This window comes from Salmo salar, chromosome 04 (genome assembly GCF_965601325.2).
Source record: "Salmo salar chromosome 04, fSalSal1, whole genome shotgun sequence".
Taxonomy (NCBI): domain Eukaryota; kingdom Metazoa; phylum Chordata; class Actinopteri; order Salmoniformes; family Salmonidae; genus Salmo; species Salmo salar.
In genome coordinates this window covers 80,824,107-80,848,949 of record NC_138294.1, presented here as the reverse complement: position 1 = coordinate 80,848,949, position 24,843 = coordinate 80,824,107, and the positions used below count along the sequence as shown (strand labels likewise).

General features: G+C 46.2%; 1 protein-coding gene across 1 annotated transcript in view; it reads left to right on the top strand.

Annotated features, from left to right (window-relative positions):
* The window catches only part of LOC106603841 (serine/threonine-protein kinase 32A), a 90,184-nt gene that overhangs the window by 24,601 nt on the left and 40,740 nt on the right, over window positions 1-24,843 (top strand). Inside the window, exon 5 of the mRNA XM_045717345.2 lies at window positions 8,789-8,962. Coding sequence (XP_045573301.1) covers window positions 8,789-8,962 — 174 coding nt within the window. The remainder of the gene's footprint in view (window positions 1-8,788; window positions 8,963-24,843) is intronic.

Genomic DNA, 24,843 nt, shown 5'->3' with positions numbered 1-24,843 from the left:
CCCAGATTACTTTATGTATCATTGTCTCTCATTTGGAAGCTATATTTAAGTGAAATTTGGGAGTAAAGACCACACCTTAACCCCTTCCCTCTCCCATTAACGTCAGTATTATACACACCTGGCATGGTACATCAGGTGAGCGGGACCACTAATTAAGGTTATACAACATACAGTTAGTATGATAACAAAGGGAAAGAGTAACCTGGGGTCCATACAATTAGTACAGTTTACCACCATGTTCACTGGCCTGACAAAATACAGGTGGGAAAAAAACGAATTAGGAAGAGAATACGTTTTTACTTTCATCTTATCTTAGATCTGCAAAGGTGTAGGGAAGAAATAAGCAGATTAAGTCTAAATGAGATATTAATAAACAACTGAAACAACTGACTATGAAAACATAATTTAATGAGTAAAAAATGTAAAAAAATAAATAAAAAATGAATGTGTAGCCTGTAATCTGTAAGAGAACAACAAGAGCATGTTATTTTGGCACAACTGCAGACCGATACAGGGACTACTCATAAAGCCTAGACGTAGTAGGGGAACTTCAGACATGGCCATAAAGAGAGAGAGGGTAGGGCACTGGAGATCTGAGGGACAGAGAGGAGTGGAGAAGAGGTGTGTGTGTCTCTGTCTCTGAAAAAATAAAATAATGTGTAGCCATAACACAGCTAAACAAGCAAATGGTCCCTGGATGTCATGGACCAGTCGATGGAACATAACTTCACAAACAGTTTCAACACCCTGGTTTTCAAGTGGTTTTAAATGAAAGAAATATATTGACCTTAAGTCTTGTAAGAGACCAACAAAAGCATCTGAATTCTCCGGTGTATGAGTTTCAATTCTGTCAATTCAGAAATGTATGTAACACTAATAATGAATGCTATCCTAAGACTTTATAAACAAATGACTTTATGAATTGACTGAATTTAAATGGAACTGACGTGTCTGAAAAGAAAGGTACAATGAGGGAGGTCAAACAACAACCAGACAACTCCTCTCCTCTTCCTGTCCTTCCTGTGAGCTGATCGGCTAAATTGACTCCATTTCTGAAAGGGAAGAGAAAAACAACATACACAAGCTTAACATGATATGACACCATAAAAGGTGAGATTTATGTTAACTAAATACTGCTTGTGTAGTTAGAGGCATAAATATAGGAACATTGTGGTAAAGTTGGTAATACTTGCTGTTTACTCATGGAATTTGTATTTCAGATCAAAAGATGAATGTGACAGGCAAATATTTAGACAGCAAAGTTTTGTTTTAGGATGTTTTCTAACCCAGAAACAACAGCTATACATTTGCCTCATATTAATACTGTGATCTGAAATACCAATTAGCTTACATGACTATACTGTAAAAATGACCTACTTTACTTTACTGTCGCAACACTTATAACACTACCTGTGATGTGGAGAGAAAAAAAACGTACCATTGAACTCGGCTTGGAAAAGCAGCTGATACATTTTAACCTTGACTGCTGCTTTTCTTTGCTGAGGCAGCCTCTTCAGTGCTGGCACCAGGCTCATGGCAAAGAGGGTCTCTTCATCCTCCTTCCTGTGAGCATCAGGTTGGGCTGCATCCCTCTCGACGGCATGGAAGAGCCTCTGCTGAAATGAGTTGAGTGGATCTGGGGGCTGGTACCTCCCATGACGCCTGGTGTGACGTTGTTCCTCTTCGTTTCTCTCTCTGTTTGTCTCCACGGCCACATCCTGTTCAACGAGGTCCTCAGTGGTCACTTCCGTGAGGTTCATAATAATCTCAGGTGGTCCTAGATCCAGAGGTGCTTCCTTCATTTCATCGTCTTCCATGGGTGCACCGGTGGTGGTCATACTTGTGGATGATGTAGATGTTGTAGAGGGTCTCGCTGCACTGGTGGAGGCGATGGTCGCACTTGTAGATGACGTTGAGGGTCTTGATGCACCGGTGGTGACAACACTTGTGGATGACGTAGTAGAGGGTCTGGCTGTAAAATTGCCACTCGTTGCCATAGGCACAATAAATGGATCCAGAAAAGAAAGAATGTGGCAGAAGCGCCAAGGCTGCTGGCCTGAAGCTGCTGACCCAGACCTCTTCTTCTCTTTCTCTGTCCTTCTCTCTCTCTGATACCTGTCCCTGAGTCCTCTCCACTTCCTCCTACAGTCTTCTTCTACATAGACAGGAACATGATAACCCAAACCATTACCTAGCATAACTATAGTTATTAGATAGCTATCATGGACATGTCACCTACTGTACACACACACACACACACACACACAGTTATCTGAGCAAATTATCAGGGGTGCAGTAGTATTTACCATTTCTATTATTGTTTATCTGACATACACACTAACACTCTTTCAAACATGATTATTTGGGAAAGTTATCAGGGGTAGTAACTAGCATAATTTATATGACTATTTCTTTCACACATACACACCTCATTGGCTAGGTTAGCAAGCTAGGCTAGCTAGCTAGCTAACGTTAACTAGCAACATCTAGCACAAGCTCGCTAATAAACTGACCTGGCAATCCTACTATCGTGGACACTTGTCTCCAAGCAGCATGTTTCGTGTTTATGTCCCTGTAGCTGTCAGCAGTTGTGTCAAAAAGACAGGGTTTTGAGGATACTGCGAAAATGATTCTCTCCTCCATGTGTCCAACCGCATGTGACCATCTGCAAAAGATACCTGCATCAGTATAGTTACCAATCTGCGCAAAATGTTATGCAGCAGTGATGCAATGATGCAGTCGGTGTGTTCGAAGCGTTAGAACTCAAGTGTCTTTGAATATGTATAAGTACGTTTCGGAAATGGCCTTCTGCCATTTTGGCCTCAATAAATTACAATAAGCAATCATCCCATACCCAACTGTAGAAATGTGGCATGCATGGTGTGAGAGTCGGGGGCAGAATTTGTTTTTCTCCAACTTGTTGATCGTTAGTGAATGACCCTGAAGCGAAATGCCATTACCACATCTCAGATGAGCCCAGACTATTTCAGTCTAATTGGGATGGAGATGTGTTTTACTGAGTTAACAGGTTCATTGTATAACCCTGACACTGTTCAGTAATCACAGACATTTAGGGCTTGAAATATTGATTGCTATTCAGTTTGGGGGAGGGTGTGTGTGCGTGCGTTCGTGTGTGTGCGTGTGAGTGTGTACGTGTGTGTTCAAGAGTGAAAGGTGGTTATCGTGAACTTACAGCATGTGTTTGCTTAGAGGACAGAATAACCCCTCTCATCCGAGCCTATACTGCTCAGGTTTCATGACCCTCCCACTTTGATGTAGTGGACTGTGGGAACAAGAAGGAGAATCCATCAGTGAAGCATAAGAAGCAGAATTTCTACTAGTAAGGACTCTGTGTTCACTATCGATTCCCTGTAGGAACTGCCCTCACTCCTGCTACAAGCTGCTACAGCTAAACCAACCCGTTCATTCATGAATATTCTTACTGGTTCTAGGTGGGGAGGCTGGCTGTGTCACATCACTATGAATGAAAACACTTTTCTCCCCCATACGTTCCCACAATATAAGGAAAATAACCAGCTATTTCTCCTGCAGAAAAAAAACGGGGCAATTAATGTCCCTCTCCTTGGGTAAGTCCTTGTGACAGCTACCAGAGCCTCTCACTTCAGCAGACTCCGCTGAGACAGGAGGTATTTACCCAGCATCAGACAGAGCTCCACTCAGCTCACAGAGAGAGAGAGAGAGGAAGCACTGCACAGCACCACAGAGAGAGTTTCTTAGATCTGACTGGCAGCCCCTTATAAACACATCTTAGTCATTCCAAAGAGATATAAGTCCTCAGACTGTGCAGCAATCACTTCTGTGGTTCCATCACAGTCTGCTTCTCTGCGGGTAATTTGAAACATTGACAAGAAGACATGCTTGTGATTATTCTGCCCACATGGCTTTGTTTCTTTGTAATCTTTAGCAGGATAGGGGCATTCTCAGACCTTTGTCCAACATGTTGAACTAGTCAACTCTTGCCTACAGTCACCCATGGGAAGACCTGTGGAGTTGTATGACAAGCTGCCGGTGAGAGAGAGTAGATGTGATGTTACATGTGTTTGATCTCATCTCAGGTGCTTCGGCTTCCCTCGGTGGCTCAGTCAAACTATCCCATAGCTCCCCAACATACTAGACTGTCTCTTTGGAGGTACTTTTACATCTCACAATGGATCTCTTGAAGTTTGAAAGACTGCAGATTTGCAGAGGCCCCACCCCCACTGTTACACTGTTTTCTTTGGGCCTAACTTATTCTCCTCTGTCTGTCTGTGTGATATATGGGGCACAGGACTCTCCTGGCCATTCAGACGCATCATACACTGATTAGTGGGCGGCACCTTCTTTCCTTCTCTCGTTTCTAAAAATATGTTTGTCAGGAGAGGCGGCCATTAATCTGCTCTGTTGTGCAGATTTTTCTGATGCTCTCCACTGAATTTACAACCCTTCCTTCCCCACAAGGCACAAGGCTTCGCTGGCTTATCGCAGAGCCTTTCTTTTAAAAATCTATGCATTTTAGAGTAGAAATACACTATAGCAGTTCCCCCCTGAGGGAATGATGTCAGACAGCCAATCTGCAGCTCTGTAATGTTTATACAAAACTGTGACAGACCAGACACCGACAAAGTCATTCTACCTGAGCCTCTGTGGAGAGGACAGGGACTTGACTTTTCTCGGAAGGAAGCAAACCCCCCTCCGTGCTGCACTTAAATCAAATCAAATCAATTAGGGTGGAAAGTTTTGGTTTTTACAGATACCCTCTCTGGCTCTGAAGTCATTGACATGGCATTCTTCTGAGAGAAGCAAGCCCCCTTCCATCCTGCACTAAGGGTTGGCTAGGGGGTTCACAGATACCCTCTCTGGCTCTGAAGTCATTGACATGGCATTCTTCTGAGAGAAGCAAGCCCCCTTCCATCCTGCACTAAGGGTTGGCTAGGGGGTTCACAGATACCCTCTCTGGCTCTGAAGTCATTGACATGGCATTCTTCTGAGAGAAGCAAGCCCCCTTCCATCCTGCACTAAGGGTTGGCTAGGGGGTTCACAGATACCCTCTCTGGCTCTGAAGTCATTGACATGGCATTCTTCTGAGAGAAGCAAGCCCCCTTCCATCCTGCACTAAGGGTTGGCTAGGGGGTTCACAGATACCCTCTCTGGCTCTGAAGTCATTGACATGGCATTCTTCTGAGAGAAGCAAGCCCCCTTCCATCCTGCACTAAGGGTTGGCTAGGGGGTTCACAGATACCCTCTCTGGCTCTGAAGTCATTGACATGGCATTCTTCTGAGAGAAGCAAGCCCCCTTCCATCCTGCACTAAGGGTTGGCTAGGGGGTTCACAGATACCCTCTCTGGCTCTGAAGTCATTGACATGGCATTCTTCTGAGAGAAGCAAGCCCCCTTCCATCCTGCACTAAGGGTTGGCTAGGGGGTTCACAGATACCCTCTCTGGCTCTGAAGTCATTGACATGGCATTCTTCTGAGAGAAGCAAGCCCCCTTCCATCCTGCACTAAGGGTTGGCTAGGGGGTTCACAGATACCCTCTCTGGCTCTGAAGTCATTGACATGTTGTCCTTCAACTGCAGCAAGCCCCCTTCCATCCTGCACTAAGGGTTGGCTAGGGGGTTCACAGATACCCTCTACGGCCCTAAAGTCAATTATGCTTCAAGTTGCCTCAGCATCAACTGAGCCGTATGTAGACACGCTGGAGTCTGTTCAATCAATCCCCATTCACATTATAAAGCACCACCTCCCGTTAATTGAAGTGGGGCCTTGGGGGAGGAAGGTCGTCCGCAGACAACCTTACTACTGTTTAGTTGAATGCCAGCCCATGATTGGTCTTGTTCATGGAGAAAGCAAAGGCATGGATGCACAAATACACCTTTCACTTTCTTTGACATGTAACAGTAGAATGTATGGATTGCTGACGTAAATGACTGCACTGAACTCAGAACCTTTAGGTAGGAAACTTCAATGGAACCAAACGGCCTATTGGCGGTGAGGGTGAGGGTGGGCAACAACACATCTGTCACGCTGACCCTCAAAACAGGGGCACCTCAGGAGTGTGTGCTTAGTCACCTCCAGTACTCCCTGTTCACCCACTACTGCATGGCCGCACACAACTCTGATACCGTCATTAAGTTTGCCGACAACACGACAGTGGTAGGCCTGATCACCGACAACACGACAGTGGTAGGCCTGATCACCGACAACACGACAGTGGTAGACCTGATCACCGACAACACGACAGTGGTAGGCCTGATCACCGACAACACGACAGTGGTAGGCCTGATCACCGACAACACGACAGTGGTAGACCTGATCACCGACAACACGACAGTGGTAGGCCTGATCACCGACAACACGACAGTGGTAGGCCTGATCACCGACAACACGACAGTGGTAGGCCTGATCACCGACAACACAATAGTGGTAGGCCTGATCACCGACAACACGACAGTGGTAGACCTGATCACTAACAACACAACAGTGGTAGGCCTGATCACTGACAACACGACAGTGGTAGGCCTGATCACTGACAACACGACAGTGGTAGGCCTGATCACTGACAACACGACAGTGGTAGGCCTGATCACTGACAACACGACAATGCCTCTTCCCCCTCCGGAGGCTGACAAGCCATGTCATAATTCTGACCCTGAACAGCTTCTACCCAAAGCCATGAGACTGCTAAATAGTTAGTTAAATAGTTAACAATAATAGCTACACAGACTATCTGCATTGACCCTTTGTGCACAAACTTTTTTGACTCATCACATATGCTGCTGCTACTGTTTAGTCTTTCACTTTACTCCTAGTTATATGTACATATCTACCTCAATTACCTCGTACCCCTGCACATCGACCGTCTGGTACCTCGGCCTAGCCTCTCAGCTGGACTGGACCCCTGAGCCTAGTTATCACTACTCATTGACTTGGTACTGGCCCCGTAGCCGCCTCTCTGCTGGACTGGACCCCTGAGCCTAGTTATCACTACTCATTTCTTTCTCTCTGCATTGTTGGGAAGTAAGTAAGCATTTCAATGTTAGTCCACACCTGTTGTTTACGAAGCATGTGATGAATAAGATGTTGTAAAGTTGCGTCTGGTCTGTTTATATTTTCTTGGAGGAATGCTCAAGGCTAGGTAAGCAAGAGAAGGCTTGAGTGAAATAGCTTTCACACTAGTTATTTTACAATGCCATAGACTCATTAGAAAGTACAGATCCCAGTGGGAGTCCCGTCATGTAACATCAATGGAGAATAGTGGAATGGCTTCTCAAATGGGAGTGGAATGGGCTAGGTGCTGATGTGTCAGGCCTGCTGTGGCACTCCGCTGCTTGAATGCGAGACGGATGGAGCTCATGATTGATGGGTGGGTGGGTGGGTGGAAAGATGGGTGGATGGATGGATGGATGGGTGAGTGGATAGGTGAGTGGAAGGATGGATGGATGGATGGATAAATGGATGGATAAATGGATGGGGGGTGGATGGATGGGTGGAAGGATGGATGGATGGATGGATGGAAGAATGGATGGATGGATGGATGGATGGATGGATGGATGGATGGATGGATGGATGGATGGATGGATGGATGGATGGATGGATGGATGGGTGAGTGGATAGGTGAGTGGATGGATGGGTGGGTGGGTGGGTGGGTGGGTGGGTGGGTGGGTGGGTGGGTGGGTGGGTGGGTGGGTGGGTGGGTGGGTGGGTGGAAGGATGGATGGATGGATGGATGGATGGATGGATGGATGGATGGATAAATGGATGGATAAATGGATGGGGGGTGGATGGATGGGTGGAAGGATGGATGGATGGATGGATGGAAGAATGGATGGATGGATGGATGGATGGATGGATGGATGGATGGATGGATGGATGGATGGGTGGATGGGTGGGTGGATAGGTGAGTGGATGGATGGATGGACAGATGGGTGGGTGGGTGGGTGGGTGGGTGGGTGGGTGGATGGATGGATGGGTGGGTGGGTGGGTGGGTGGGTGGGTGGGTGGGTGGGTGGAAGGATGGATGGATGGATGGATGGATGGGTGGGTGGGTGGATGAGTGGATGGAATCAGACTGCACACACCTGACAGGCCTTTTACTTTGGATGGAATGGTCCAACCAGAGTGTGTTGAAGTGGTGTTTCCATCCCTAGCCACTAATGAATTGCCTTTTCTGGGAATTAATTAGGACCTAGAATAGTGAGTGGTGTAAGCTCGCCGGCACCGTATGTTTCATAAGGGATATTCTTTTGCCATCTGTGAGCCTTGAAGACCTTTGTGATGGTTGACTGAGATATGTTCACTGTCCTCTTTCATTACAAGCCTCACACTGAATGTGAATAGAACTCCTTCACCTCTTGGATATTGGCAACCAAGGTAATTGTGTTGAATAAATATAATGCTATGTCATAGGCTGACAATTTTTTTCTTATTTTCTCTTTCACCTCCTCCTCCTCCTCCTCCTCCTCCTCCTCCTCCACAACTCCCATATCTTACTTCACCTCCTCCTCCACATCCTTTTTAACCTCCTCCCCCTCCCCCACCTCCTCCTCCTCCACAACCTCCACCTCTTACTTCTCAACCACCTCCTCCTCCTCGTCCCCCTCCCCGTCCTCCTCCTCCTCCACAACCTCCTCCTCCACCTCTTACTTCTCAACCACCTCCTCCTCCTCGTCCCTCTCCCCGTCCTCCTCCTCCTCCACAACCTCCTCCTCCACCTCTTACTTCTCAAACACCTCCTCCACCTCTTCCTTATCCATGCCCTCCCCCTCCTCCTTCCGCCTCCTCTCCTGTAGGTACTCATTCCAAGACGAGGAGGACATGTTCATGGTAGTGGACCTGTTGCTGGGAGGAGACCTACGCTACCACCTTCAGCAGAATGTTCACTTCTCAGAGAACACTGTCAAGCTGTACATCTGTGAGATCGCCCTGGCGCTGGGCTACCTCCGCAGCAAACGCATCATCCACAGGTGAGTGAGAGAGAAACCTCCCTCATCTTCATCATCACGTCACTGTCATCCACAGCTAAAAGAGACAGATCAGAGCTGACCGGTACTCACAGTTGCCACAGCCCTTAGAGGACGTACTCTCCTCCAATGTCCCTTCAATGTTCAATCTCCATGTATAGGCCCAGAAACATAGATACTTTATTCAATGTTGGAATGCTGCCATGCCGAAGCATCAGACATCCACTGTCAACAAGCCAACATACAGAGATGGCTACCACCCAAACGCATCACTCAATTTCTTTTACGTAACTGTCAAAGAATTTGACTATCCTGTCATTCATTGTGACAAATTGGACTAACCTGAAAGACCTTTGATTGTACACTGCTCAAAAAAATAAAGGGAACACTAAAATAAGACATCCTAGATCTGAATGAATGAAATAATCTTATTAAATACTTTTTTCTTTACATAGTTGAATGTGCTGACAACAAAATCACACAAAAATAATCAATGGAAATCCAATTTATCAACCCATGGAGGTCTGGATTTGGAGTCACACTCAAAATTAAAGTGGAAAAGGCTGATCCAACTTTGATGTAATGTCCTTAAAACAAGTCAAAATGAGGCTCAGTAGTGTGTGTGGCCTCCACGTGCCTGTATGACCTCCCTACAACGCCTGGGCATGCTCCTGATGAGGTGGTCTCCTGAGGGGTCTCCTCCCAGACCTGGACTAAAGCTTCCGCCAACTCCTGGACAGTCTGTGGTGCAACGTGGTGTTGGTGGATGGAGCGAGACATGATGTCCCAGATGTGCTAAATTGGATTCAGGTCTGGGGAACGGGCGGGCCAGTCCATAGCATCAATGCCTTCCTCTTGCAGGAACTGCTGACACACTCCAGCCACATGAGATCTAGCATTGTCTTGCATTAGGAGGAACCCAGGGCCAACCGCACCAGCATATGGTCTCACAAGGGGTCTGAGGATCTCATCTCGGTACCTAATGGCAGTCAGGCTACCTCTGGCGAGCACATGGAGGGCTGTGCAGCCCCCCAAAGAAATGCCACCCCACACCATGACTGACCCACCGCCAAACCGGTCATGCTGGAGGATGTTGCAGGCAGCAGAACGTTCTCCACGGCGTCTCCAGACTCTGTCACGTCTGTCACATGTGCTCAGTGTGAACCTGCTTTCATCTGTGAAGAGCACAGGGCGCCAGTGGCGAATTTGACAATCTTGGTGTTCTCTGGCAAATGCCAAACGTCCTGCACGGTGTTGGGCTGTAAGCACAACCCCCACCTGTGGATGTCAGGCCCTCATACCACCCTCATGGAGTCTGTTTCTGACCGTTTTAGCAGACACGTGTACATTTGTGGCCTGCTGGAGGTCATTTTGCAGGGCTCTGGCAGTGCTCCTCCTGCTCCTCCTTGCACAAAGGCGGAGGTAGTGGTCCTGCTGCTGGGTTGTTGCCCTCCTAGGGCCTCCTCCACATCTCCTGATGTACTGGCCTGTCTCCTGGTAGCGCCTCCATGCTCTGGACACTACGCTGACAGACACAGGAAACCTTCTTGCCACAGCTCGCATTGATGTGCCATCCTGGATGAGCTGCACTACCTGAGCCACTTGTGTGGGTTGTAGACTCCGTCTCATGCTACCAATAGAGTGAAAGCACCACCAGCATTCAAAAGTGACCAAAACATCAGCCAGGAAGCATAGGAACTGAGAAGTGGTCTGTGGTCACCACCTGCAGAACCACTCCCTTATTGTGGGTGTCTTGCTAATTGCCTATAATTTCCACCTGTTGTCTATTCCATTTGCACAACAGCATGTGAAATTTATTGTCAATCAGTGTTGCTTCCTAAGTGGACAGTTTGATTTCACAGAAATGTGATTGACTTGGAGTTACATTGTGTTGTTTAAGTGTTCCCTTTATTTTTTTGAGCAGTATACTTTGGTGTGAGCCACCACACACAGATCAGATCAGCCTGGAGAGAGAGAGAGGGGTTGACTTGATGATAAGTCAAGAAACACGCCACACACATGCCAGGCGGAGACCTTCCTCAGGTTGGATGATCGCCCTCCACCTCTGTGCAAAGCAACAGCATGATAATCATGGAGAAAGGCCTTTTCAGACCTGGACAAATGGGAGGCTTCAGGGTTCCAGAGTGCTAATTAATTACATGCAGGATAACAAATGACATCATTTAGTAGGAGGACTTAATGCTTTTCTATCTATCCACGCTGAAAACACTGTGAGCAAATACAGGTAACTGCCAAAATAAAGGAAACACCAACATAGTGTCTTAATAGGGCGTTGGGCCACCACGAGCCACCAGAACAGCTTCAATGAGCCTTGGCATAGATTCTACAAGTGTCTTGAACTCTACTGGAGAGATGTGACACCATTGTTCCATACGAAATTCCATCATTTGGTGTTTTGTTGATGGAGGTGGAAAACGCTGTCTCACATAAGTGTTCAGTTGGGTTGAGATCTGGTGACTGAGACATACACACACAGCAGTGGAGGCTGTTTAGGGGAGGACGGCTCATATTAATGGCTGGAAAGGAGCGAATGGAATTGCATCAAACACATGGAAACCATGTGTTTGATGTTGTTGATACCTTTCCACTTATTAATCTCCAGCCATTACCACGTGCCAGGCCTCCCCAATTAAAGTGCCACCTACCTCCTGTGTCACACACACACACCCTTTAAACCCACAATGCACCTTTGAGACCCCTCTTTCAAAGTCACTGAGAGCTCTTCTTCTACCCATGGTAGCCAAAATAGTGGGTAACTGGGCATTTTTATGCATGACCCTAAGCATGATGGGATCTTAATTTCTTAATTAACTTAGGAACCACACCTGTGTGGAAGCAGCTGCTTTCAATATACTTTGTATCCCTCATTTACTCAAGTGTTTACTTTATTTTGGCAGTTACCTGTAGATCGGATTTGTCATTTCTCAGTACATTCCTCATTAATCGATTCAATGGGAATATTTTATATTTCTGTCATTCCATTCCAACAAAAAACATCCCCATAGAGAAGCAGGTGTTTGGGAGATGTTTAGATTAAATCAACCGCTTTCAATCTGCATATATTACGGGGAAAGGAAGAGGCTGGTATTCAAATGTTCATCTCATCTGTATGTAAATTGAATAGATCATTTGATTGGGAGGCTGTGTGCTCACTGTAGCTTTCTGAGTGGGTGCACATATTCAGTGTGTGTTTGTGTATGTATCTGCTGATGATACCCTGGCCTTGAGCAGAATCTCTATCCGGTATACAGAATCCTATGACTCATGACTGATGATTCATAATGACAATGTTGATGACGATATTGCAATCATACACTGATACAGCCTGTCCTCAGAGCCAAACGAAACATATTTTACGTATTTCTGAGCACCTTCAAGACATATAACACCTACTAATGGTCTAGTCTAGTTACTTTAGACCAAGGATGGGCAACTGGCGGCCAACGAGGACCAATTTCCCAAAAAAGGAACTCAGTCGGGGTCTCAGCTTACTGTTGCGAGTTAGAATAGTAGAATACACAAGGTGCAATTTCAACATGTGGATGTGCATTAGCAGTATTTCTCTTGTTATGTCAGTCACTGACAGTCAGCCAATTAGCCCATGTCAGCTAAATTTGTTTATATTGATAATTTAGTCTAGCGGCCAGCAAAAGGAGTAGAATTGTCACGCGGATGACGCTGGAGAGACGAAGCAGGTACGGGGAGTCAAACATTTAATAAAGAACGGACATGGAATAAGACAGTAACAGCGTCAGCAAACAGGTAACACAAACAAAAAATAATTAATGCAGCAGCAGGGAACAGAGCAAGGGAATTGACAAATATAGGGGAGGAAATAAACAGATGAATGAGTCCAGGTGAGTCCAAAATCGCTGATGCACGTTACGAGGGAAGGCAGGTGTGCGTAATAGATGGCAGGGGTGCGTGATGCAGGGCAAGAGCGGGAGCATACTGTAATATATCATACTAAATGGAGTGTCACAGATTTACCTACAGAATAACATGAATTACCCCAAGACCAGTTTTACCTTTTCACAATAGATACAGGGAGTGCCTCTATTGCCATCAGGGTAGCAAAGCACCAAGGCCTGTTTTGTCAGTACCTTCTCATGGGGTTTTCAATTATTAACACTAGACGCGTCTTAATTAGTGGCATCTTCAGAGACGATCCCCTCCAAACAACACAAGTGGAAAAAGGGATTGGAGGTGTGAGGTGTGAGGTGTGAGAGGGAAGTGGTAGAGCTGTGGTGTTATTGACTCACTCCCCAGTCCCCACAGCAGCTTCATTTAGATGGTTGGAATCAGAGGGGAAGACAAGCAAGTGGTATTAAAAAGGGTGGACGTGGGGAGCAGCATTATCACCACAGGCCAGGACCTGTAGGAAGGGAAGTGGTGGAGCTGTGGCGTTATTGACTCACTCATTTCTGTAGCTTCTGCACTTTGATCAACAGTGATTGGTCAAAAGACCACTTAGTGAAAAAAAAATCTCAGAATCGGCCTACCTGTGTAAACGCAACCTACAATAAGTGAACTGAGAAACACATTATGTGAGCCCTGATTCCCCTTCAGGTGTTTCTCAGTTTACTTAGGTTGTGTTTACACAGGCAGACCAATTCTGATATTTTCTTCACTAAGTGGTCATTTGACCAATCAGATCAGCCGTGAAAAGATCTGATGTGGGAAGATCTGATGTGATTGGTCAAAAGACCAATGAGTGGAAAAAATATCAGAATTGGGCTGCCTGTGTAAACAGTCTTTGTGACCAAATGATTTTAACTTATCAATAGGATTTCTTATTTCATACTGAAGTAACTTCCTGTTGGGTTGTTGAGTAGTGGTCTACAGCACATGATGAAACCTCACTCTCCCATAACTAACTGTAGTGTGGAGAGGGTGATGTAGAGTAGATGCTTGGTCTCGGTGTGTGTTGCACAAAGATTACAGATTATGTCCTTACGTGAGATAAGATAGCATTTGACAGATTATGGAATATGCACCCTGTTGTCCATTGCTTCAGACTAAGACAGTGGGTAGCCTTTTTTTCTTCTTCTGGAGCTCAGTAAATATATGGTTCTCAGAATGTGATAGCTGGGAAATGATCTGTTTTGACATCAGAAATCATATTGCGTCTGGAATAAAGTTAGATATTTGCTTGCTGTGGAGGTTTTAAACTAAAAACAGAAGTGCCACAGATACTGCTGCCACAGAGACTGCTGCCGCAGAGACTGCTGCCACAGAGACTGGCGATATCTATTGTTTTTATGTTCTGAGATGGAATTATTAGCCACAGTTATACGGTGTTGCAGTGCTCCTCTCCATTCAACAGAGCATGGCTCTGAACAAGGCTGTGCTCTGAGCTCGGAGCGAAAGAGCCGCCTCCTGCTTTACACAGAGGCAGACGAGCTGTAGAGATGCCCTCTGGCTCTCACACTGAAGCTACAGACACATCCAGGCTATGTTTAGAGGAAAGATACAGTCAGAGGGACAAATGTGATTGTGAAGCCTCAATCCTGCACCTAAAGGCAACAGCACTGGATGCATAATCACATTTGAGTCCAGACTCACTATCTCTTTTGGAAGTCATTCCATGTAGAATGTCTTTCACAGCTGGCTCTATGTTTATTCACATTGCTATCAAATGAAGCATAGTAAGGCACAGCTGTTCTCTCGTGTTTATTTCCAACACCGCTGGCTGATCTCACCAGGGAGGTGTTCACATGCCGGGAGTGTGTATCTGTTCTCTGACTCTCTCCAAATCATTTTGTTCCATATCCTAATGTCATTTTTCTACGCCTGTTGCATCATGTGGATGTCTGTTGTTCTGATGCTCTTGGAGAGCTTTGTTGCTGTCTTTCAGCCTGGTTTGGTTTTCGTGAGTGCAGATCTTTCCTTTACACTCAGATGAGAGCTGGTTTTTTCAGCTGCTCACCTCAGCCCAGCTAAGCTATGTTCTGCTCGGATGTGCACTGCGCAGCACAGCCTCAAACTGGCACAGTGTGTCTTCCTGGTTCCCTGTGTGATGTGACACTGACCAGACATGTGCTGTTTCATCATCAATCTCCGCACAGCTCTATCAACGCTCTCTGTGTCCCTGGCTTCAGCAACACCCAGAGCCCAGACACATTATCTCTCTGCTGCTCAAACTCACAGCTATATCAGGGCTCTCTGTGTCCCTGGCTTGGCTTCACCCAGAGTCCAGACCCATTATCCCTCTGCTGCTCAAACTCACAGCTCTATCAGGGCTCTCTGTGTCCCTGGCTTGGCTTCACCCAGAGTCCAGACCCATTATCCCTCTGCTGCTCAAACTCACAGCTCTATCAGGGCTCTCTGTGTCCCTGGCTTGGCTTCCCCCAGAGCCCAGACACATTATCTCTCTGCTGCTCAAACTCATTTGTTAAAGGAAGCTGAACATCTGACGTTTGTCAACACGTTCTCATCCCATAGTATGATGGCGCGTTAGAATGATGGTTCTGTGAGGATGTAACTCACTGGGCACAAACATCCGTTCAACATCTAGTTTTCATTTACATTCCGTTGAGTTGTGTCAATTCAATGTCAAAATGTCAATTCAACATGAAATCAACAAAACATTTCACCATGTCTTTGGATTTAGATTCAAAGTTGGGTGAAAAAATAGACATTTCCTGACGTTGATTGCTTTTTTCAAAAATCCAATCAGTTTTCCACATTGATTCAACGTCATCACATATCATTTTTTGGTTGAAATGGCGTGGAAACACTGTTGATTCAACCAGTTTTTGCCCAGTGGGAAAGCTGTTTTGTTCCAAATGAAAAGTTAAGTGTTCTGTATTTAGAGTCTGCATAAATATTTCACAACAGGAGGAGACTGTATGTCTTCGTATTTCAGATGGGGAGGCAGGTATAGCACGGCCTTAGAAGGTACATTTAACATCCTTTAAACTCAAAACAGTGGATTTGTGAACATTTGTTTACTGGGAGCACGACAACATATTTTCCCTCTAGTCTACCCTAAAAGATCTAGAATTACCTGCTTGTGTATTGCAGTGTACAGCCTTGTCGGAGCGTTCACATTTGGTGAACTTTGATCGTTCTCCCTGAGCTTGAGTTAGTAAATAATTCATCAGTAATAATTGGGATTCAGTAAGCCGTGCCTCAGAATGCCATGTTCAAAGAGGCGCTCTCCAAAGACCAACTGACTCAAACCGGACTAAATTCGACGGGAGCCAGCTGAACACGTACTCGTCAGGCAGTGAAATTTAAGCATTGTGTCTATGAATAAGAAATACTGTAGCGTCAACCTCATCCACTCGGCCACGCAGCCTATGACAGAGCTATTGTTATCATTAGTATTATTTCACTGATCAAACTCAAGTGAATGAAAGCTCTGCTTCAGCTTAAACCCTGTTATTGGGATTGAGACGGTTAGTGTTGGCTGTAAATTGCTTCCTGTGGCTAGTTGAGGTTTCCCTGCACGTTCAAAGCTTCTACTGTCTGTCAGTCTGCTGATTCCTCTCTTGGCTGGTGGGCGTGGCCAGCTGGCTGTTGCTGAGTGCTGGATGACTGGTGCTCCCTCCCTGTGCGATCCCCTAAGGCCTGGTGGCTCTCTGTGCTGCCTGCTCTGCTCTGGGACATCATGGGGCAGAGCATCCCCTAAGGCCTGGTGGCTCTCTGTGCTGTCTGTGCACTAGCCTTCCACAATAGTGAAGGAGTCATCAAAGCAGTCCTCATCAGGAGTGGGCTGTGTACACAGATGATGCTGCAAAACCCAACAGCCCAATGGCCCAAGCAGTGTGTGTCCGTGTTTGTGTGTGTCATGTGTGAGTTTGAGGGTGACTTATCATCAAGGCAGGTGTACGATTGACCCTCCCAACCCCCCTCCAGGCTGATCTGACCTGTGTGTGGTGGAGCACAAAAGAGCAATTTAAGGTATTTGGGGTCAGTCCCAGCTGTCATCTGTTTCCCTGTATCAGAGGGGTATCAGTTGACCGGGTGCAGTTTCTGCTTACCCTTCTCATCCTGATAGCTGGTGTAATGAGATCATTAGATCCAGGTAATAGGTTGTTGGACTAGTCAAGCGAGAGAAAAGCCAGGCGGATCAGTTGCACTGCCCTTCAACACCACCCTTCCATCGCTGCCTCGGCAGAATCACTAATGAGCCTCACTTAGGACGGGAAGAACACAACAAAGGTCCATCCCAAATGGCATAGGGATGGGCATTTAACATGTTTTGACTGTAACCAATACAGATAACAATTCCTAATTTATCATAACCATTACTGATAACAATTCCTAATTTATCATAACCATTACTGATAACAATTCCTAATTTATCATAACCATTACTGATAACAATTCCTAATTTATCATAACCATTACTGATAACAATTCCTAATTTATCATAACCATTACTGATAACAATTCCTAATTTATCATAACCATTACAGATAACAATTCCTCATTTATCATAACCATTACAGATAACAATTCCTCATTTATCATAACCATTACAGATAACAATTCCTAATTTATCATAACCATTACTGATAACAATTCCTAATTTATCATAACCATTACTGATAACAATTCCTAATTTATCATAACCATTACTGATAACAATTCCTAATTTATCATAACCATTACAGATAACAATTCCTCATTTATCATAACCATTACAGATAACAATTCCTCATTTATCATAACCATTACAGATAACAAATCGTAATTGCTCAGTTGCCCCATAAATATTCAGTTAATAAAAAAACAAGTCCAATTTAAGATTAATTTATTTAAACCATAATATCAACTGGTTATAATATTGTGGAACACAATCTTCAAAAAAGCAGGAAGCTCAGAAGTTGGGCTTGCTTGTATAAGGCTGTGGCTGTTCAATGCCATACACTTGTTTTGTTAATTTAGCAGACAAGATGCTCTTATACTGAACACAAATAATATATACGCAACATGCAGGGACTAGGAGACTAGTCAGGATTGAGGGAAAGATGAACGGAGTACAGAGATCCTTGATGGAAATCTGCTCCAGAGCGCTCAGGACCTCAGACTAGAGCGAAGGTTCACCTTCCAACAGGACGACAACCCTAAGCACACAGCCAAGAAAAAGCAGGAGTGACTTCGGGACAAGTCTCTGAATGTTCTTGAGTGGCCCAGCTAGAGCCCGAACTTGAACTCAATCGAACATCTCTGGAGGTACCTGAAAATAGCTGTGCAGCGATGCTCCCCATCCAACTTGACAGAGCTTGAGAGGATCTGCAGAGAAGATTGGGAAAACTCCCCAAATAAAGGTGTACCAAGCTTGTAGTGTCATACCCAAGAAGACTCAAGGTTGTAATCGCTGCCAAAGATGCTTCAACAAAGTACTGAGTAAAGGGTATGAATACTTATGTAAATGGGATATTTCATTTTTTTTACATATATATATATAAATTAGCAAACATTTCTAAAAACCTGTTTTTGCTTCATCATTATGGGGTATTGTGATGTCATTATGGGGTATTGTGTTTAGATTGATGAGGATACATCAGGGCCTTGAATAGTCCCTCAGTCAACTGGTTGTCGATACATCAGGGCCTTGAATAGTCCCTCAGCCAGCTGGCTGTCGATACATCAGGCCCTTGAATCTCAGCCAGCTGGCTGTCGATACATCAGGCCCTTGAATAGTCCCTCAGCCAGCTGGCTGTCGATACATCAGGCCCTTGAATAGTCCCTCAGCCAGCTGGCTGTCGATACATCAGGCCCTTGAATAGTCCCTCAGCCAGCTGGCTGTCGATACATCAGGCCCTTGAATAGTCCCTCAGTCAGCTGGCTGTCGATACATCAGGCCCTTGAATAGTTCCTCAGCCAGCTGGCTGTCGATATATCAGGCCCTTGAATAGTTCCTCAGCCAGCTGGCTGTCGATACATCAGGCCCTTGAATAGTCCCTCAGCCAGCTGGCTGTCGATACATCAGGCCCTTGAATAGTCCCTCAGCCAGCTGGCTGTCGATACATCAGGCCCTTGAATAGTCCCTCAGTCAGCTGGCTGTCGATACATCAGGCCCTTGAATAGTTCCTCAGTCAGCTTGCTGTCGATACATCAGGCCCTTGAATAGTTCCTCAGCCAGCTGGCTGTCAATATATCAGGCCCTTGAATAGTTCCTCAGCCAGCTGGCTGTCGATACATCAGGCCCTTGAATAGTCCCTCAGCCAGCTTGCTGTCGATACATCAGGCCCTTGAATAGTCCCTCAGCCAGCTTGCTGTCGATACATCAGGCCCTTGAATAGTCCCTCAGCCAGCTGGCTGTCGATATATCAGGCCCTTGAATCTCAGCCAGCTGGCTGTCGATACATCAGGCCCTTGAATAGTCCCTCAGCCAGCTGGCTGTCGATACATCAGGCCCTTGAATAGTTCCTCAGCCAGCTGGCTGTCGATACATCAGGCCCTTGAATAGTCCCTCAGCCAGCTGGCTGTCGATATATCAGGCCCTTGAATCTCAGCCAGCTGGCTGTCGATACATCAGGCCCTTGAATAGTCCCTCAGCCAGCTGGCTGTCGATATATCAGGCCCTTGAATCTCAGCCAGCTGGCTGTCGATACATCAGGCCCTTGAATAGTCTCTCAGTCAGCTTGCTGTCGATACATCAGGCCCTTGAATAGTCCCTCAGCCAGCTGGCTGTCGATACATCAGGCCATCTGTTTCTCATCTCTAATTGCTGGAATATTACAGTATTACAGAATATTACAGTCCTAATGAATTTGTAGTGCGAAATGAGGGCCCAGTGCGCAGCTGTCACACTGGAAATATGGAAATGAATAAAGCTGGTCAGCCCATGCCATTACAACTCCCAGGGAGAAGGGACTGACCAGTGGAGGTGATTGTGATTAGGCTTCTAGCTACACCAGTAATGAGTGGGCAGACACAGGACAACAACACTGAAGGAGATTGAGGCAATTTGGGTCTAAACTATTCTGGTCCCAGATCCGCGTGTGCTTTATTTAAGTCCTCTCACTGTCATTGTCATTCAGTATCTGCCATCATACGTACTGATCTGGGACCAGGCTCGGTCTGAACACCAGAATTGTTCAACTCCAGCACATGCTATAATCACAAATCTTCTACTGATATAAGTCTATGAACGAGGAGCACGGCCAAGGTAATTGCCTGTGTAATGTGGTCTGTGTGTAGCTTGTGTAGAGGAGTCAGGCGCAGGACAGCAGATATGAGTAAATAAACGTAATTTACTCAAAGATAGACAAATATAATACAATAAAGCGAGCCCACATAACGGACCGTGTTACATACAAACAATTACTCACAAACAAACATGGGGGAACAGAGGGTTAAATAATGAACAAGTAATTGGGGGATTGAAACCAGGTGTGTAAGACAAAGACAAAACAAATGGAAAATGAAAAGTGGATTGGCGATGGCTAGAAGACCGGTAACGTCGACCGCCGAACGCCGCCCGAACAAGGAGGGACCGACTTCGGCGGAAGTTGTGGCAGCCTGGGCAGAGAGCGAATTATAGCAGGACCGCCTATGTGTACAGGACCGCCTATGTGTACATGCGAAGATAAAATGTTTTATGTACCTAATAATTAGTGGACAAACGTGCAGGTAGCCTAATTTCTGAAGTGGTTTGTTTGACAATAAGATGGTTGTGTTCATGCAAAATTAAAAGGTAATACAAAAAAACACAGTTAAATTACATTTAAAGACGTCATTTAATGGTCATTATTTTTATTACCTTTTAATTTGGCATGAACACAACCATCTTATTGTCAAACAAATCACTTAAGAAATGTGGCTACCTGCACGTTTGTCCACTAATTCCAGCATCCATTAATGGTGTAATGACATTCGGCGAATGTCATTGGATTTACACTCTTGAAGCCTGAATTAATTGATACGTCTTGCTGACAAAACAACCAATTTTGTAGAAAGAAAAGTTGGGACACCTGAAAATGGGCTGAGATACGGGACTGTCCCGGGATGACAAATGCAGCCACATAGACAACTTTTTTTTAACCATGATGCTTTTCATTGACTATTTACCACTGTAGCAGTGCACATTTTAAACAAATAGTAGAAGGGTTCAATTCCAACGTTTGACTTTGTTGCACTCATGTTTCATTCAGGGGTTCTGAGACCCCCCTGGGCCCCCCGTAATTCATACTCTGTGACTGGGTCATTTTTGTCAGACAGTGCTCTGGGCTTTCGTCCTAGAAATATGCAGGCAGGGTGCTTGTTATTCATCTGAATAGAAAATGCAGAACAATAAACTGTGTTTTTTTAGAGAACAGGTGATAAAACCCGTGTTTGCATATCTAGAAAAGGCTGTTGTCTGGGTGACAGCAGGGCTGTGTCGTGACTGGCTCTGGCTCTCACAGTCACACCTATAATCATCAGCAGGCTGTTGAGTGGCGCTGCAGCAGCCCCTGTCCTGTTGCTCCACAATGGCTGCCATGGCCTTTAAAGATAAAATACCTTTCCATCTGCCTCCTTTGAGGGAAATGTCAGCTAATTAAGCACAACACAACTGATCTTTTTAACCCCCATCCGGGCCCCGGGCTGGGTACACTGATGCCCCTGTAATGAGGGTGGTGCCAGCCACCCTACCCCACCCACCTGCTGCAGCGGGCACCCTTTGATATGCTAATCAACCCTGTCCTCTGATAGTGCAGTCAGAACTAATGACGCTCCTAAGGTTCATGGACATGATCCCCCTGACAGGTGCTGGGGGTGCTTATATTTGTCCTGTTTCACACATGTACAGTGGGGTGTGAAATGGACATGTGTTTTTTGCATATCCTACTCTTCCTGAGACTCCATGGAATCAGCTCCTCCTGAGACACCATGAGAGAGTGGGGTCACAGCATGGGATCAGCTAATTAGGGTTAAGTGATTTTTATCTAGTCAGCTCGGACTCCATCTCTAATATTTTCAGTTACTGGCCCAATGCTCTAACCACCAGGCTACCGGCCACTGTATATTGCATGAGAGTTTTTATTCAGCGAGTGAGATGACTATCCAAGGTTGGATGTCCTCCATTGAAATCAAAAATCAAATCAAACTTCATTTGTCACATGCGCTGAATACAACAAGTGTAGACCATACGGTGAAATGCTTACTTACATGCCCTTAACCAACAGTGCAGTTCAAGAAGAGTGAAGAAAATATTTACCAAATCAACTAAAATTAAAAATAATAAAATGTTACACAATAACATAACTTTAACGAGGCTATATACAGGGGGTACCGGCACCAAGTCAGTGTGCGGGGGTACAGGTTAGTTGAGGTAATTTGTGTAATGTAGGTAGGGGTGAAGTGACTATGCATAGATAATAAACAGCGAGAAGCAGCAGTGAAAAAAACTAATGGAGGGGGGGGGTCAATGTAATAGTCCAGTGGCCATTTAATTAATTGTTCAGCAGTCTTATGGCTTGGCGGTAGTGAAAATGAGAACTGAGGCAAAGCAGGGTTCCCTAACGAAATGAGAAAAAGTCTATATCACATTTGATTATCATACAATGGAGCAAAATCACAGTAGAGTTGTTCTTTGAAGTGGTTCTCTCTAAGTCTGTGTGAACTGTCGCCACTGCGGTTCTCATACAAAAAGGTCTGATCTGGTCCACACTTGTCCCTCTGCTCAGGTTGCTAAGGTGTTCCCATGGTCCTACCTGCTGGTTCTCACACACACACACACACACACACACACACACACACACACACACACACACACACACACACACACACACACACACAAACACCTGCTGCACAACACCCCTCTGTTTCACACACCCCACCTTGTCCCATTGCTCAAAGTAAATAAGTAATTATCCAGTGAATGATGGGTTGGCTGAAGATCAGTGTAGACACAGACCCATGCACCAAAAATATAAAGTGGGCCTTTTTTTGGCCTGGCTAGCCTTCCCCTTCTGACTGACAGACTGTCCTCTGGACCGGGCTGGAGAATCAGGCCCTAGCCTTCCCCTTCTGACTGGCTGGCTGACAGACTGTCCTCTGGACTTGGCTGGAGAATCAGGCCCTAGCCTTCACCTTCTGACTGACTGGCTGACAGACTGTCCTCTGGACCGGGCTGGAGAATCAGGCCCTATCCTTCACCTTCTGACTGACTGGCTGACAGACTGTCCTCTGGACCGGGCTGGAGAATCAGGCCGTATCCTTTACATTTACATTTACGTCATTTAGCAGACGCTCTTATATAGCGACTTACAAATTGGTGCATTCACCTTATGATATCCAGTGGAACAACCACTTTACAATAGTACATCTATATCTTTTTGGGGGGTGGGGGGGGGGGGGGGGGGTTAGAAGGATTACTTTATCCTATCCCTGGTATTCCTTAAAGAGGTGGGGTTTCAGGTGTCTCCGGAAGGTGGTGATTGACTCCGCTGTCCTGGCATCGTGAGGGAGCTTGTTCCACCATTGGGGTGCCAGAGCAGTGAACAGTTTTGACTGGGCTGAGCGGTAACTGTGCTTCCGCAGAGGTAGGGGGGCCAGCAGGCCAGAGGTGGATGAACGCAGTGCCCTTGTTTGGGTGTAGGGACTGATCAGAGCCTGAAGGTACGGAGGTGCCGTTCCCCTCACAGCTCCGTAGGCAAGCACCATGGTCTTGTAGCAGATGCGAGCTTCAACTGGAAGCCAGTGGAGTGTGCGGAGGAGCGGGGTGAAGTGAGAGAACTTGGGAAGGTTGAACACCAGATGTACTGCGGCATTCTGGTCGAGTTGTAGGGGTTTAATGGCACAGGCAGGGAGCCCCGCCAACAGCGAGTTGTAGTAATCCAGACGGGAGATGACAAGTGCCTGGATTAGGACCTGCGCCGCTTCCTGTGTAAGGCAGGGTCGTACTCTGCGAATGTTGTAGAGCATGAACCTACAGGATCGGGTCACCGCCTTGATGTTAGCGGAGAACGACAGGGTGTTGTCCAGGGTCACGCCAAGGCTCTTAGCACTCTGGGAGGAGGCCACAATGGAGTTGTCAACCGTGATGGCGAGATCATGGAACGGGCAGTCCTTCCCCGGGAGGAAGAGCAGCTCCGTCTTGCCGAGGTTCAGCTTGAGGTGGTGATCCGTCATCCACACTGATATGTCTGCCAGACATGCAGAGGTGTGATTTGCCACCTGGTTATCAGAAGGGGGAAAGGAGAAGATTAATTGTGTGTCGTCTGCGTAGCAATGATAGGAGAGACCATGTGAGGATATGACAGAGCCAAGTGACTTGGTGTATAGCGAGAATAGGAGAGGGCCTAGAACTGAGCCCTGGGGGACACCAGTGGTGAGAGCACATGGTGCGGAGACGGATTCTCGCCACACCACCTGGTAGGAGCGACCTGTCAGGTAGGACGCAATCCAAGAGTGAGCCGCGCCGGAGATGCCCAACTCGGAGAGGGTGTAGAGGAGGATCTGATGGTTCACAGTATCAAAGGCAGCAGATAGGTCTAGAAGGATGAGAGCAGAGGAGAGAGAGTTAGCTTTAGCAGTGCGGAGAGCCTCCGTGACACAGAGAAGAGCAGTCTCAGTTGAATGACCAGTCTTGAAACCTGACTTATTTGGATCAAGAAGGTCATTCTGAGAGAGATAGCAAGAGAGCTGGCCAAGGACGGCACGCTCAAGAGTTTTGGAGAGAAAATAAATATGGGATACTGGTCTGTAGTTGTTGTGTCTGTCTGACTGACAGACTGTCCTCTGGACTGGGCTGGAGAATCAGCCCCTATCCTTCACCTTCTGACTGACTAGTTGACAGACTGTCCTCTGGACTGGGCTGGAGAATCAGGCCCTATCCTTCACCTTCTGACTGACTGGCTGACAGACTGTCCTCTGGACTGGGCTGGAGAATCAGGCCCTATCCTTCACCTTCTGACTGA